The sequence below is a fragment of the Filicampus tigris genome, chromosome 1 (assembly GCF_054856515.1).
Source record: "Filicampus tigris isolate MCC_2025a chromosome 1, RoL_Ftig_1.0, whole genome shotgun sequence".
Classification (NCBI taxonomy): domain Eukaryota; kingdom Metazoa; phylum Chordata; class Actinopteri; order Syngnathiformes; family Syngnathidae; genus Filicampus; species Filicampus tigris.
This window is the reverse complement of record NC_141217.1, coordinates 19978666-19993454: the sequence shown is the minus strand read 5'-3', so window position 1 is coordinate 19993454 and position 14789 is coordinate 19978666. Positions and strand designations below refer to the sequence as shown.

The 14789-nt window shown below is 39.7% G+C and overlaps 1 protein-coding gene across 1 annotated transcript in view; it reads left to right on the top strand.

Annotated features, from left to right (window-relative positions):
* The first annotated feature begins 1800 nt into the window (after nucleotides 1-1800).
* LOC147153181 (regulator of G protein signaling 20-like) overlaps nucleotides 1801-14789 on the top strand; it is a 45732-nt gene continuing 32743 nt past the window's right edge. The window contains exon 1 of the mRNA XM_086025394.1: nucleotides 1801-2057. Coding sequence (XP_085881520.1) covers nucleotides 2001-2057 — 57 coding nt within the window. The 5' untranslated portion in view covers nucleotides 1801-2000. The remainder of the gene's footprint in view (nucleotides 2058-14789) is intronic.

The window sequence follows — 14789 nt, the reverse complement described above, 5'->3', positions numbered from 1 at the left end:
TCAAACTCCTCACAGGAAGGCCGTGCGAGATTCAAACTCAGAATCTCAGAACTGTGGCCTATAAACCACTGTGTTGCTCAGTAACAGTGTTGATTGAGTTCCGTTTTCCAACAGTGGGCGCTAGAGTGTGATGTAGAAAAAGAAGTGTGTATTTCGAGGATGCAATATGAACAAAAACGATGAATGAAGAGCTTTGTTTTTTTCTAGTTGCGTCCTGCCCTTCATCACACCCGCACTTCACTTATCCTTGGTGCGTGGCGCCCCCTTTCTCTCTCTCTCTCTCTCTCTCTCTCTCTCTCTCTCTCTCTCTCTCTCTCTCTCTCTCTGACGCTCCTGTTAAGTTGTAACAGCTTGGAAACATGGGAATCTCTGGTCATCTAAATGTGAATAATTTATGACAATTCCTGTGTCATTTTCCTATTTGTTTGTCTCTACATGCTGTTTGTGAGAATGAAACTTGATTTTTTTTTGTGTACAGTGCCTGTAAATGTCTCACCAGTGTGGGTTTTCCTAATAGAGACTGAAAAGCACTTAATTGAATAGTTAATAGCGTTGAAAAGAATGTCTCACACACTGCAAAATCTTTATTTGTAAGGTTATTTTGCAACACACATGGAGTACAGTACTGTACTGTACTTTCTTCTTTTTTTTTTTGACTGCTCATGAATTGATATTGCAGTTCTTCGAAAAGGTCAAGCTACATCACATTGGAACATCTAAGATGAGTCACGTATACAACAAACATTCACAATGTGAATAATAACACTGGTCTACAGCAAGTTTTTATCAGAGATGTATTTATGTGTACCTGAATGTATTTTTGAAGCTGATTTCAAAAATATGTTTACTATTTACTGTACAAGCACATCAGGTTTTTGAGATTTGTTTTTTTAAAAGTTTGACCTGTAAATGTAATTACACAATTTATAGCTATGAAGTTTCAGAAAAGAAATTGCACCTGTTGCTGAACTTAATTCTTAATTCACAAATCTTACTAAATATATTACTAGATTAAATATATTATGATTAATTTACTCTTACTTTATTATTACGTTTATTATTTTCTCCGCTGTTAATTCCTTGTCTCTTATAGATAGATAGATAGATAGATAGATAGATAGATAGATAGATAGATAGATAGATAGATAGATACTTGACTTTCTTCCTCTTCTCCTTATTATTATTATTATTATTATTATTATTATTATTAGGTTAGTTATAATTACATTACCAAATTATTCCACAACATAATATTGTGTTTAAAGGGGAAGTCAACCCAAAAATTGTCTGTGCAATAATATGTTCTATGTGCCTCCTCTAGTCCAACCATGGCTCACCTGTTTTCTGAAGATGAGCCATGATTGGTTATTACCTGAGCATGGGCAACTGTGAGAGCAAGTGGCAAAATGGCTAAAGATGGACAAAAACATGACATAGCTTCACGCACGGTTACATTTATAAGAACTTAAACTTTCAAATACATTTTAATTGTTCTTAAGTGTAATAGAAACATATTAATAATTTTAAATACAGCACCTAAGAAGTTCTACTAACTTGGTGTCCTTCTGCTCTAAGCCAATGGACGAGACGGAACATTCTACGCATGCGCACTATTCATTCTCTAGCTCTAGTCTCCTTGAAGGGTTTTCTCTCTCTCTCTCTCTCTCTCTCTCTCTCTCTCTCTCTCTCTCTCTCTCTCTCCCTCTCTCTCTCTATCTCTCTCTGTCTCTCTCTCTCTCTGTCTCTCTCTCTCTCTCTCTCTCTCTCTGTCACACACACACGCGCGCGCACACACACGCATACACTGTCTCGCTTTCTCCGCTTGGAAAAACCCGAGCCAGGAGAACCGGTAGTGAGGAAAAAGGAGGACTCCTTCCTCCTCGAGCTGATCTATTTGCAGAAAGATATTAAGCAAAAGGGAAAGGAATTAAATAATAATAATAATAACAATAATAATAAAAAGTCCACTCGCGCTGCGGAAGAGGAGAAGAAAAAGGCGGATGTGCCTCCGAACCCGCCGCGGATGCCGCCCTCCGGACCTCCTGTATGCCAAAATTGTAAGTATATGATCGGCTGAGACAGACACGAGCGGGCGGTACGGGGAGGGCAGCAAGGGAGCGAGCAGTGGGGGCCGCAACGGGCTCCCGGCCGGGAGGGGGGCGCGGTGGTTTTGTATCATAATGCTGCGGTGTGTGGCGCGTGCACGAAAAGGTCGCGTTGAAGTGATTCCTCGCCCACTTTTGCTTCCTTGATTCCTTCCGACAAAGGCGGGAGCAATGGCGACCCAAGCAAGCCTTTGTGGACTTTTTGTGTCCTTCTCCAGGTGTTGTCATTGATTGAATATGTTGCTGTTGATTGGACAGAGCACACACAGAAGAGAAGGGCTTCTGAAGTTGCCCCGCTTAAGTGACGGTTTTGGTCACGTTTGTGCACATGTTCCAGTCAGACTGGCATGAAGGATTTCTCAATGCTGTGTAAAACTTTACTTGGGATCTGTGTCGTCTCTGTTGTTCATTGTGACACCAGATTCTGGCAGATACAGGAAGGACATTACTACGCAGGTACCAACTATACACTACTGCAGTAGTTTCAAACATTTTACACTATGATGTACAGTAGCCTGCGTAAAAATGGTTATCAAGAAAATTTAACTAGTTTGAGTATTCAATTAAATCAATGTGCCTTGGCAAAATCAATAAATAAATAACTAATCTTTAAATGCCCCTTTTTCATGGGGCAGCCGCCCCATTGCCCCCCAACACCCCTCTGCACGCCCATGTTTCCTTTTTTTCTCTCACGTGGTTCTGTTTTTCTTTGATAATAGTAATACATTCGAAAGCACCCTTCAAGACACACGGGGATGCGTTTTCGTCGCAAAAAGAAAACAGCTGTGATAAGGAGTAGTAGTGTGGCCAGCGGTGACCAGAAGCCCCAGCCCCTGTTGAGAGGAAGGCATTGAGATTGGCTCACGTTAGCGGGTCGAAATCCCTTGCTGTTGGTGACGTAAAGCCTCAGCCGTGGCCAGGAGGAATCCAATGTCCGTGCTGCTAGCCTCGTAGATCGGCGGGGTTAATGGCTGGAAGTTTACTGCAACCAGGCTGCCACAGAGCGCGACAGGGATTAGGTCCATAGCTCTGATTGACGATGTTCGCGCAAGTCGGTTTCCAACCATGAGCCACATGGTTGCACAGCAGCATCACAACCGAAGTCATCTACTTCCTGATAGTAAAATGGCCACAAGAGGGCGCCCTAGTATAGTTGACTAACATCGGCTGCTGTCGCGAGAACCTCATACATTGAAATAAGGCTGGTATCAGCCCGACTGATTTAGTCTACTTTCAGTTTTAAGGGGCGCCGGGGGCGGGTAAAAGAAAATGCCGTCGTTCTGCTGGAATGCCCAGCATGGCCCAGCAGAGCCGTCACAGCCAAATTGCCTAACACACTAAAATGAGGCTTGCACCAGCACGAAAATCAAAATGCGCCACTTTTTATGCTAGACAGCAGCAACACTGTCTGTGAATGGAGAGCCCTACTGTATATACAGGTACTCCCCGAAAAATTACAATATCAAGTAAAGTAATTTAGTTTGGCAGTTTAACATAAAAGATGAAACCAACAAATTTTATTGAGCCATTACACTTTAATTGACATATTTCAAGCAGTTCCTTGTTGTAACTGATTTTCATCTTATTGAAACCACAAACCCTCAAACTCATAAAATTTGAATACTGTGAAAAGCTTCCGTTTTGTGGGTTGAAGTGGAAAGCAACCCAAACAGATTTTTTTCCAGAATATGTTCTATGCAGGCCCACTAGTTGAAATACGGCATTCTGATGAATATTGCATTTGTGGAATATAAATTAAGCAGCAAAATGCATCCACTTGTAGCCATTTCGGGAGCGGCCATTTTGTCACTTCTCTCGACTGAAAATGACATCACACACCCCCAGGGCTCAGATAACGACCAATCATGGCTCAACTTCAGAAAACAGGTGAGCCGCGATTGGTCGTTATCTGAGCCATGAGCAACTTGGATGTCATTTTCAGTCGACAGAAGTGGCAAAATGGCCGCCCCCTGAGCTTGCTAAAAACGGGTGCGTTTCTCATATTATTTCACAAATGCAATGCTGTTTTTAGACTAGTGGGCCTGCATAACATAACCAGAACATATTCTTGAAAAAAAATCTGTTTGGGTTGCTTTCCTCTGGAAAACAATTTGACCTTTAAGAGTCAAATTCTTATCAGTAAGTAGTAATCCAAAACACCTGCTAAAGGGTATCGAGCCTTTAAAAAGTCTGTCTTAGGTTGGCTCAGATGAGTTCAGACATGGGGAAGACTGCTGATCCGACAGTTGTGCAGAAAGCAATTATTGAGTCCCTCCACAAGGTGGGAAAAACACAGAAAGAGATAGCAAATGAAGCTGGGTGATCTCAGAGTGCTGTCGCAAAGCACATTAATGGACAGTCACGTGGAAGGAACAAATGTGGAAGAAAACGGTGTACAAGCCAGAGAGATGACCACATGCTGGAAGGGGTGGTCGGGAAAGGGCCATTCAAATGTGTGTGGGAACTTTATAAGGAGTGGACCGATGCTAGAGTTTGTTGCTTCAAGAGAAACAACGCGGATGCTGGACATGAGCTTCAAATTTCTAATTCCTGTTGCCCAGCCTCTCCTCAATAGTAAGCAACGCCAGAGGTGCCTTTCCTGGGCAAGAGAAAACAAGGGCTGGTCTGTTACAGCCCAGTGGTCAGAAGTCCTCTTTTATGATGTGAGCAAGTTTTTCATCAATTTGGCAACAATGATTCCAGAGTCTGCAGGAAGACTGGAGAAGAGCACGAGAGAAGATGCACAAGTCCAGTGTTAAGTTTCCCCAGTCTGTGATGACTTGGGGATCCATGTGAGATGCTGGTGTTGGTCCTCTGTGGTTCATTAAGTTAAACATAACCGCAAGCCGTCTACTAGGACATTTTAGAGCACTTCATGCTTTCTTCAGTGGAACAGCTTTATGGAAATGCAGACTTTATCTTCCAGCAGGACTGCTGAAAGTATAATGTCCTGGTTCAATGACCATGGGATTACCATGCTTGATTGGCCTGCAAATTCACCTGACCTGAACCCCATAGAAAATCTGTGGTGCATAGTCAAGACAAAACTGTACGGGAAGAGCCCAAACAATAAAGAAGAGATAAGGGCCGCGTTTGAAGCATGCTGGTCTTCCATAACCCCTGAGATATGCCACAAACTGGTAGCATCCATGCCACGCCAGATAAAGAAAGTTGTTTGAGCTAAAAGGGCCCCAACCAAGTACTAAATACTGGTGCAAGAGTTTAGTTTTTGAGGCCTCACATTTTTGGATTTAAAATCTTTTTTTACGTTGACTTTGGGTAATATTCCAGTTTTTTGAGTTTTGGGATTTTAGTTTTTTTTTAAGATGCAAGACCTGATCAGCAAAATACAAAGTAATAAAATCTTGAAATATATCAATTTGCATATTATTCATTTATATATGTCAAATTCATCTTTTAAATTGAATTGCAGAAATACAACAACCTTTTCAGGATATTCAAATTTTCTGAGTAGTACCTGTATCTATTACAAAAAGACAAATTCCCCCCCTTCTCTCATAGAAAAAGCAAAAGATAATTACATTAGGGATTTTTTACTTTATTTCTCCTGATACCAAACAATCCCCCCCCCCCCCAATTAACTTGTATCAACTTCCATATAAATAATAAAAATGAACGTGTGACCGTATGCGTCCCTAAAGCGACCCGCATTTGCAGAAGAAGAGACGACGCCACGCACGGCGTAATGTTTACGGAAGTCAATGTGGTCCAGCGTGTTGGGGCATTTCTACAGTCGAGCTCGTTCGATAGGAGCTAGAAATACAGTATTTGGGGGAAATGATGAGGAAAACCGTTTCAATCTCATTTCATGGAGACATTTGTAAAGATGACGTCACATCATAAAACCGCGAGTAAAATATGAACCGATCTGATTCGTGGCTGAATTACTACTATCACCACAAATGTCCACTTTATGTTTCATGTTTCAAGTGGGATTAAATTAAAGCCAAATATAAAGTCAATACTCAAAACAACTTCGCAGATTCGATTTTGGGCTCCGAATGACGTCATTGTTGGCTATATGCGATCCGGCCGTTCAGACTGCAGTTACTTTGCAAAAAATACGATACGTATCCGATCTAGGACCACTTATGAAAGTGGCCTAGCCGTTCAGACTGTCATAAAAAAATCATATACGGTCGCATTTGGGCAAAAAAATCCGATCTTGCTTGCGTTTACCCGCTGTATGAACCTAGACTAAAAGTAGTCCCATGCCCTCTGCAGCTCTCTTTATGCTCTTTCTCAAGTAGAGATAGATGTACAGGTGAGGCAAAGCGACCTTGGAAAAATATTTGCTTCTTGGAAGCACATAACTCGGGTCAAAAGTTTCCAAAATACCGATAAAAATTCCCTCTGGGACTGTCTTCTGCTGGGCTCCTTTCTTGGCACAACAAAAAATATGTCAAATTGATTTCTCTCATGTTGACATTTCTTAATGGGAATTAAAGTTGCTATTTTTTATTTGAAAAATAGTCACTAGAGAGATCAGTAAAGACATTAACTTGGCAACACTGGCTGTTATTTTGTAAACTAGCTCCTCTCTGTTCACAGCCATTTTGTCATAATATCAGCAGTGCACATAAGCGAGGACATGCTTTGAACTATGTAAGCCAGTAAAAAAAATAGATAAAAATAAAAATCATCCAAAGCTATGAACTCAATTTAATCACTTAAATCAATTAGTCAATTAAAGCTAGCTATTTGTAGGCCTTCATAACCCTAGTTACTAATTAACTTAGTTTTGAATACATTTTTCCTCATAGTATTAACACCTTGGAACCCAGTTTCCAAAGTTTCAAAGCAAACAGCCTTAGTTCCACAATGTCAAAACTTGCTATGTTGAGTAATGGGTTGTTTTATGCCTGTGCTGTTCTTGCTCATGCAGTACAGGTGGTCTGTATCTCGTATTGTGACAGTTTTGTTGTGTGACAGACTTGTCTGGCCTACTCTGCATGTTGTACAGTGTTCAAATTGATTTGGCGTGCTACGGAACATTATGTAGTTGAGAGGGAGAGCGAGAATTACGATAACAAACAACAATAGCAAAGGACAAGAAAGCAATAACACTTGAAAATATACTGTTTGTGATTTAAGAGGGGATAGACAGAAACAAGAAAGAGGGAACAACGCAAACAGTAGAAAAAGAAAACAATTGCAAACCAAATACCTGTTGATCCTTGGTTTGCAAGTTGATGGACTGACTGAAGAAATGCCCCAACAAAAATAACAATACCCTATGATACTTAGTTTTAGAAGAAACGGACAACTCTGACATTTGTGTCAACAAGGTTATGTTGTGTAGTCACCAAGTCTAAGAGCAATGGAGACGTAATTGATATCTTATATATGCATTTCAGTGCCTTTTAACTTATGATGTATAATGAGAATCCAGTCCAATCTAATCTAATAAATACTGTTAGTGCTTTGCTAACTTTGGTACCTTGTTAGCATTTATTATTATCTGGTGGTCTGACTGTCACCAGACTGCTTTCATGTTTTGACATGTTCCTTTCTGTACAAGAATCATGAATTTATTTTTGTACACTTGACTTGTCTAATTAAATGTGACATTTAGCTTGGAGCCTCAAGATTTGTTTACGGCTTAGTTGATTCCTTTTATGAATAAGCTACACTGAAATTTGAACAACATTCCCAACTAAAAATATCCAACCGGTATTCGTATGTTAAAAAGATTATCTTAACTAATTAACCTTAGTTATTTTTGAAGGTTCCCTCACTTTGAGTTGGGACCTCGTGATACAGCCCAACCACCCAAGCATCAACATTGCCAAAAGAAAAGGGAAACATGAATGATCTCAAACAAAGCTGACTAGACTTGTCATAGAGCATCGCTTTACGTTTAATCAGTTTGGCTTTGCGGCTGACTATAAATACAGTGGCACGCTTGACACCTCTCATTTCATTGGAGAGCAAAATAGTTGACAGGGCTCCCAACATAATCTCAAATTCACTGACTTATCTGAACATGTATCGACATGAGATGCATGCCGTACTATAAGCTTTTAAAAAAAAAATTAAATATTACAGGAAATTACAATAATTGAAAATGTAGTAATACCATGTTTTTGCTTTAATAGTGGACAAACAATAATGCAAAGACCTGCTCTTAAGTCAGTGATCATCTCGTTCATGGTGGCGAAAAAGATTTTTGACAGGTATCATTCTCACGAAGGGATGAGAAGGAAAGACAGATGAGCCGTGCTAATTGCTAAGCTAAGCTAAGATTGTACTGTACATGTATTTGTGAAACACTGGAATTTATGCTTGAGTGAACGATTACACTTTTCACAGAAGTTGGTGTGGAACTGCGTTCAAGCAGAGTGTATCCACCTTTGAACAGAAACTCACAGGCAATTTAATAAGTGAAAAGTACACACAATGCTACACAAATAAACAGAACCAAAACTGGAAATGAATTAACGTTACGTTACGGCGCATCTCAGCTGGGAGCAGCGGCCTACAAGGGCAAAACTATATAGTGTATAATATGTAATATCACCAATCTTATTTGTTTGTTTTCACAATACAGTTCAGAGTATTACATTTCATAATCGTTACATACTTGAATATCATGTGGAGGGACGCACACCCCAACTAAGCAGCTTCCAACCCAGTTAGTTTGTGCGTTAAAACTGAAATTTATATTTGTGTTTGAAATTGCCCCACTGTAAATGTTTGCTGCTATTCACAATGTGAATTTAAGAAATACAATGAAAACTGTTGGTTATGTAAAAAAGCAGACCAATTCTTTGTTATATGGTCTTATTTTTATTGTTTAATTAATATTTTGTAAAACCCTTGCTTTCAGGTCCCTGCGACTAACCTGGAAAAAAAAATTACTCCTCAAAATGAAAGAAAGCTGCTCCACAAATAAAGTCAATGAATAGCAGAACTGCTCCTCAAAGAAAAAAAGTTATCTTGAACAGTGAACATCAGATGACAAAACTACCACCTATTTACCATCTATGGCCGGCTAAATATGAATCACAAAAAACTGTGCAAAAAGCACACAAGTAAATTGATAAAAATGCTTTTAATCGGCACAAAAGCGAATAAAAACTTTTTTTTTTCACAGATACTCCCGGGTTTGTGACATACAAACACAAACAACAACAAACAAGTGAGAATTTTACTGTATTTCTAGTACAGTTTAAGAGAATTTTTTGACTTTATAGTAACCTTGCAGGTGGTTGACGGCATGTTTATGTATAAACTGACACTGAAGCTCACAGCTGTGGCCTTCTTTTTGTATGTAAAAATGAAGGCAACATAGCCTTTGTGATGATGTTCTTCCCAGCAAGAGACTCTTGACGTTGGACAGCTTCAATTACGTTATTATAAACCAGTTTAGAACTGGAAAATAAAAAGGTTTATTACCAAAGCATAATCTTAAATCTTTAACTGACATGTTCATCTGTTCCATGAATCACACATTACAGATTCAATCTGTATATAGTATATAATGTATATATCTACCGCTGTTCCCAGCAGGCCCACTAGTTGAAACACGGCATTCTGATTAATTTTGCGTTTGTGGAATATAAATTAAGCAGCAAAATGTGCTTGTTTTCAGCCGTCTCTTGGGGCGGCCATTTTGTCTTCTGTCGAGTGAAAATCACGGCCAATCACAGCTGACCTGTTTTCTGATTCTGAGCCGTGATTGGTCGATTGGTCAAAATGGCCGCCACCAGAGATGGTGCTAAAAATGAGTGGATTAACACTTATTCCACCTGCTGGGAACATATTCTTGAAAAAAATGTTTGGGTTGACTTCCTCTTTAACTACGTAATGAGAAAGAGTTACGTGTGCTTATTAGGGGTGCAAGGGCATGTTCGGTTCGGTCCACCTTGCCTACCTTTTCTGATCATTTTTATTATTAGCGCGATCTTACGCACGGGCACTACTGACTGTTGCACGCGGGAGAGGTGGGTAGCGGCACAAAAGAGAGAGCCAGAAAAGAGCCAGAGCTCGAAGTTCCCCCCGTACACTGCGGTCTCCTGTTTGGGAACATTCTCGCTTTCCTGTTAAAATCGCCGATGGGGAAAGGTACGTGTAGAAATCCCAAAGTTGTCTAACGTCTCACATGCATGGCATCATCCGACTGAATGTTTCTTGGACGAGGGAGCAAAAACGTCAAACTGAAATAGCGAGATTTATCATATTGTAGCGTCTTCCAGGAACACGCCATCAGACGTAGTTTAATTATCACGTTTTTATTATTAATCCAAGTACAACTGCTCGCGCTCTTCTTTCTCCGCTGCTCCACTCGCTTGCCGTACGATGCCTTCATGAACCTCGGAAACATTGCAACTCAGCAACACACAAATCCGACCACAACACAGATAACCCAATTCGTTACAATATGCTGTTGAACATTCAAAGATTTCAATGCCTAAAAAGTGTACACAATTTCATAAAGACTTTTTGAAGTTACTGTACTTTTTTCATTATAAAAAGAGTGTTAATATAGTTAGCAATAATTGTAACTGTTATTGTATGTATTTTTTTCATTACAAAAAGTGTATATATGTACTGTAATGACAACTTGAATACTTAGACGTGTCATAGGCTGTTGCTGCTGAGTGTTTAAAGATTTCAGTGTCTTATTAATTTACAAAATGAAGAGATCTTTATTGTTAGTGTATTTTTTATTCTGGTGTAATTTCTTAGAATATCACCCGAATGGTTCGCTTTTATTTATTTTTTCAAAAAAATGTACCACTTACTTGTCATCTTTTCAAAATAAACTTTTTTTTTTTTAAATCCGTTTTTTTTGTTTCGAAAATATACCGAACCGAAGTTTCCAAAAAGACGAACCGAAATGTGATTTAGCGTAACGTTAGAGTTCAACTGAATAAACCATTTGAATGGGTTCCACCACTAATGGCCTACGTATGTGTTCTTGTGAGTTGTGAGTGCCCACACTTGCACAGCGGCAGCTGTCCAAGCAAGATTACTGACAGGAGAGGGACCAAGAGCAGCGTGACTGAACGTTGATGACGTATGTAAACATCGAGTCAGAAAAAAAAAAAAACATTGTGTCCAGTTTTGCTCACAAGCGATAAATCGATATAGTAATCATCGTCAGGGCTAACTGTATTCTATAATTTGAACAACTCCAACAGCAACAGTACTTAGCATCACTTAAAGTTTCACATTTTTTGCCTCTGTATCTGGTTTGCCAGGCCAGCAGCACCGAAAGACTTCACCTGCGACATCTTTTTTTTGCCCTAGCTTTAGCACCTGACACTGTGCGCTCCTCTTCTGTCCGCCTCGTGATGAATTTCTCATATTCTGTGTTGTGGTCTAAACTTAGACTTTCACAAGGTTTGTCGTGTTGCCACAACTCCATACAAACACTGCAAGGCGCATCTTGGCACTTTAAAGAGTTGAAATAGCTCCACACATGACTCCGAATACGCTCTGCCATTGTCTACTGAGTGTCTGACTTACTGAACAGTGGATATGGATATTTCAGTATCGATTCGCACCAGAGGACATGAATGAGTTAAAAACCATGCGATCGAACAGCGGTGACTGCAATTGTCATTCTTCTTCCTTAGCAGTCAAATGCATTGTTCCTCTAACCAACACATATTCCTCCAAGTTATAACATGGCTGATGGATCATTTCATGGTCATCGTTGTCTTGACTGATTGTGACCGCTGAAAAGCTAACTGGCTTTACTGAGGCTTGTTACCAAACTTCCTGGTAATGGAAATCCAACCAATTAAATATTACAATGCGATTCAGTGCTTTTACCTGTTTTTTTTTATTTGAGCCAAAAATATAAAATGAAAAATTGGGCAGATTTTGTGTTTTGTATTAGATTTAAAAACTGCTACTACTACTACTGCTTACAATACAATACAATACAATACAATACAATTTTATTTATATAGCGCATTTCATAACAGCTACAGCTGTAACAAAGCACTTTACATACAACAACAAAATAGCCATAATACGACAAGTGAAATCAATAAATTAACACAAAACACACACCGGAAAACAGACGAAAATGTTTTCAGTCTCAGGCCGGATCAAAAGCCAGAGAATAGAAATGTGTCTTCAAACGATTGGATAATGAACTGTTAAGAATGTATTTTTTCTGAATCGAGTCAAAATTTGTAGGCTAAATTAGCCATTTATACTCCAGTATGAATGCATTTCTTGTTGTATTACTAGCATCACAGCTAATGCTGCTGTTACTGTACAGTCGTGTTGCAATGCTTGCGTATAAAAACTGAAATGATCAGACAGTTCCGATCCGTCACCACAGATCTGGACCTGTGAACTAAAATTGGAAGCACAACTCAGACTTGTTGTGTTCATTAATCCACAAGTATTTTTTTTCTTTTCCCGCTTCCTGTTGGTACACACTTCCTGTTCCTGAATCTTTCTTCATTGTGCCAGTCACTCACTGCTTCCTCTTTTTCTCAAGATGTCGGCGTCCCCTCCTTCCGGCTCTTGCCACATCTGTCTTTGCCTTTTCCACTTCACTTTTGTATTCCTTTTGTCTGTCCTACTCCATCTTACTCACCCACACAAATCAAAATGTCTCCATTGTAGACTTTGAGACATCACAAGTAGAGTTCCTGTATTTTTGGAGCTGTGAAGTCAAAGCTTCAAGATTTGGTTCGTCGCTGCTTTTTCTCAGCCTGCTGTCCTATGGCGGCGATGCGGAGTGCGGGGTTGAAGTTAACCAGTAAATTTGCCACTTCGGACATGAAATCAGAGGCATAAAAGAGCGGAAACATTCAGCAGGATCTGGCAGCTGTGACCACACAACGTTTTGCTACAAATTGTCTAAACGCTCAAAGCAGTAACACTAATCTGCGTGAACGCGCAGTGCAGACAAGCCATCGTCCCGCTTCGACAAGTTCTGTCTGAAAGGCACAGAACAAATGACACCTCTAGGGTGAATATCAGAATAAAGTGCTTTTGGTGTCCTCATCTGAATCGCTCAGTCATCATGCAAGGCTCAAAATAACTGTTTTTCTTTGAGGAGCAATTTTTGTAACTGTGTATTTGATCCATGTTTTTACTTACATAAAATACATTTCACTTAATAACAAGCAATTGATTTCCTTTTTTATATAATCAACCAGTGATAGTATTAAAAAAATAATTTAATAATCATTTAAATATTTTTTTTCATGAATCTCACTTGGTGGGCAGTCTGTCAATCGGGTTGGGCCTGGGCGTGCCAACCAGACTGGCTCCGCCCCTGTAACCAACCGTTTTTATTTTATTAACGTAGCTCAGTATCCACTAAAATTCTTTGGTGGTAAATATTAGTAGGCTAACTTTGGATGTCAGAAAATGATAACTGATTTCACAAGCAGGACAAAGTGGCCTAAATTACAAACGTAACTCATCATTTTTCAAAATGTAACTTAAGTGCGTGTGTGGTGGTGGGGGCAATGGTTGTGTTTACCTTGGGTTCCAAATGACTAGCTACGGCCCTGCGCTCATACAGTCGGCTTACATACCCACAGTGTAATTAGCGGCTTGTGCATTGATGAAGCTGGCAGCTCGTAGCTGCGAAGGCTAATTTCAATTGCGCATTGCAGTTGACCATCAACACTTCATTTGTACACCACGGTAATATGCTTCAACAGGCTGTCTTCCTCAATTGGTATGAAGGACTGCCGCCGCTTCCCAGTTTTGCCTTTCAATGTGTTTGATTGAGGCGCCGAATACGTATTTTGACTTGCTGACAAACTGCAATGTGAAACCGCCTATTTCGAGCATTGTCATGAAAATGGACAGGGGTGCACATAACAATTAACCTAACCTAACAATTAACTAACCCTAACCCTAACCCAATGGAGCAGCATAGGTTGTTGTTTAGTGTTATTTTTTCCCCGTGCACAGTCTCTGGCCCTTGCAGCCTTTATAAAGTCAAAATAAAATGTCAAGTATGTACTGCTTTATTTTTATATGTGTGTGACAGCAGTGCAAGCGAACAAGAGCAGCGACTTTTCCTCATTGTTGCCAACTTAAAGGTATTGTCGCTGTACTTAGTGACCATTCTAGCAACTATTTAAAAAAAATAATAATAATAGCGTCAAAGGCCAACTCTGGTTGTCATGTTAGCAACAATCTTATTTCCTGCAGGGTGGGAGAAAGAGGGGAATTTGCCCTGGTAATAATTTGGGAGTCCTATGAACGGCTAATAAGAGTTACTGGTTTGTAACCATTAAAAATACAGAAAAATAAATATGGACATGTTTTTTTTGTGTGAATGTAAATAGTGATTTAATGTTAACACGCCTAGATAGATTGTCATTTTAATGTGCACCACATACATTCCCCTCCAAAAGTATCAGAACAGCAAGCTCAATGCCTCTGTTTTTGTTGTATACTGAAGACATTTGGCTTTCGATTACAAGATGAACATCACACAACAGTTTCGAATTCCAGCTTTTATTTCATGGTATTTACATCTAAATGTGTTGAACAACTCAGGTTAGAGCACCTTTTGTTAGAAGCCACACACTTTTCATGCGAGCCAAAGTACTGGCACAAGCCCTCCTTGCAATAAGTGCATCAAGCCTGCGACCCACTGACTTCACCACACTTTTGCATTCTTCATCTGAAATTATTGTCCAGGTCTTGACTGCAAGCCTCTCTCAG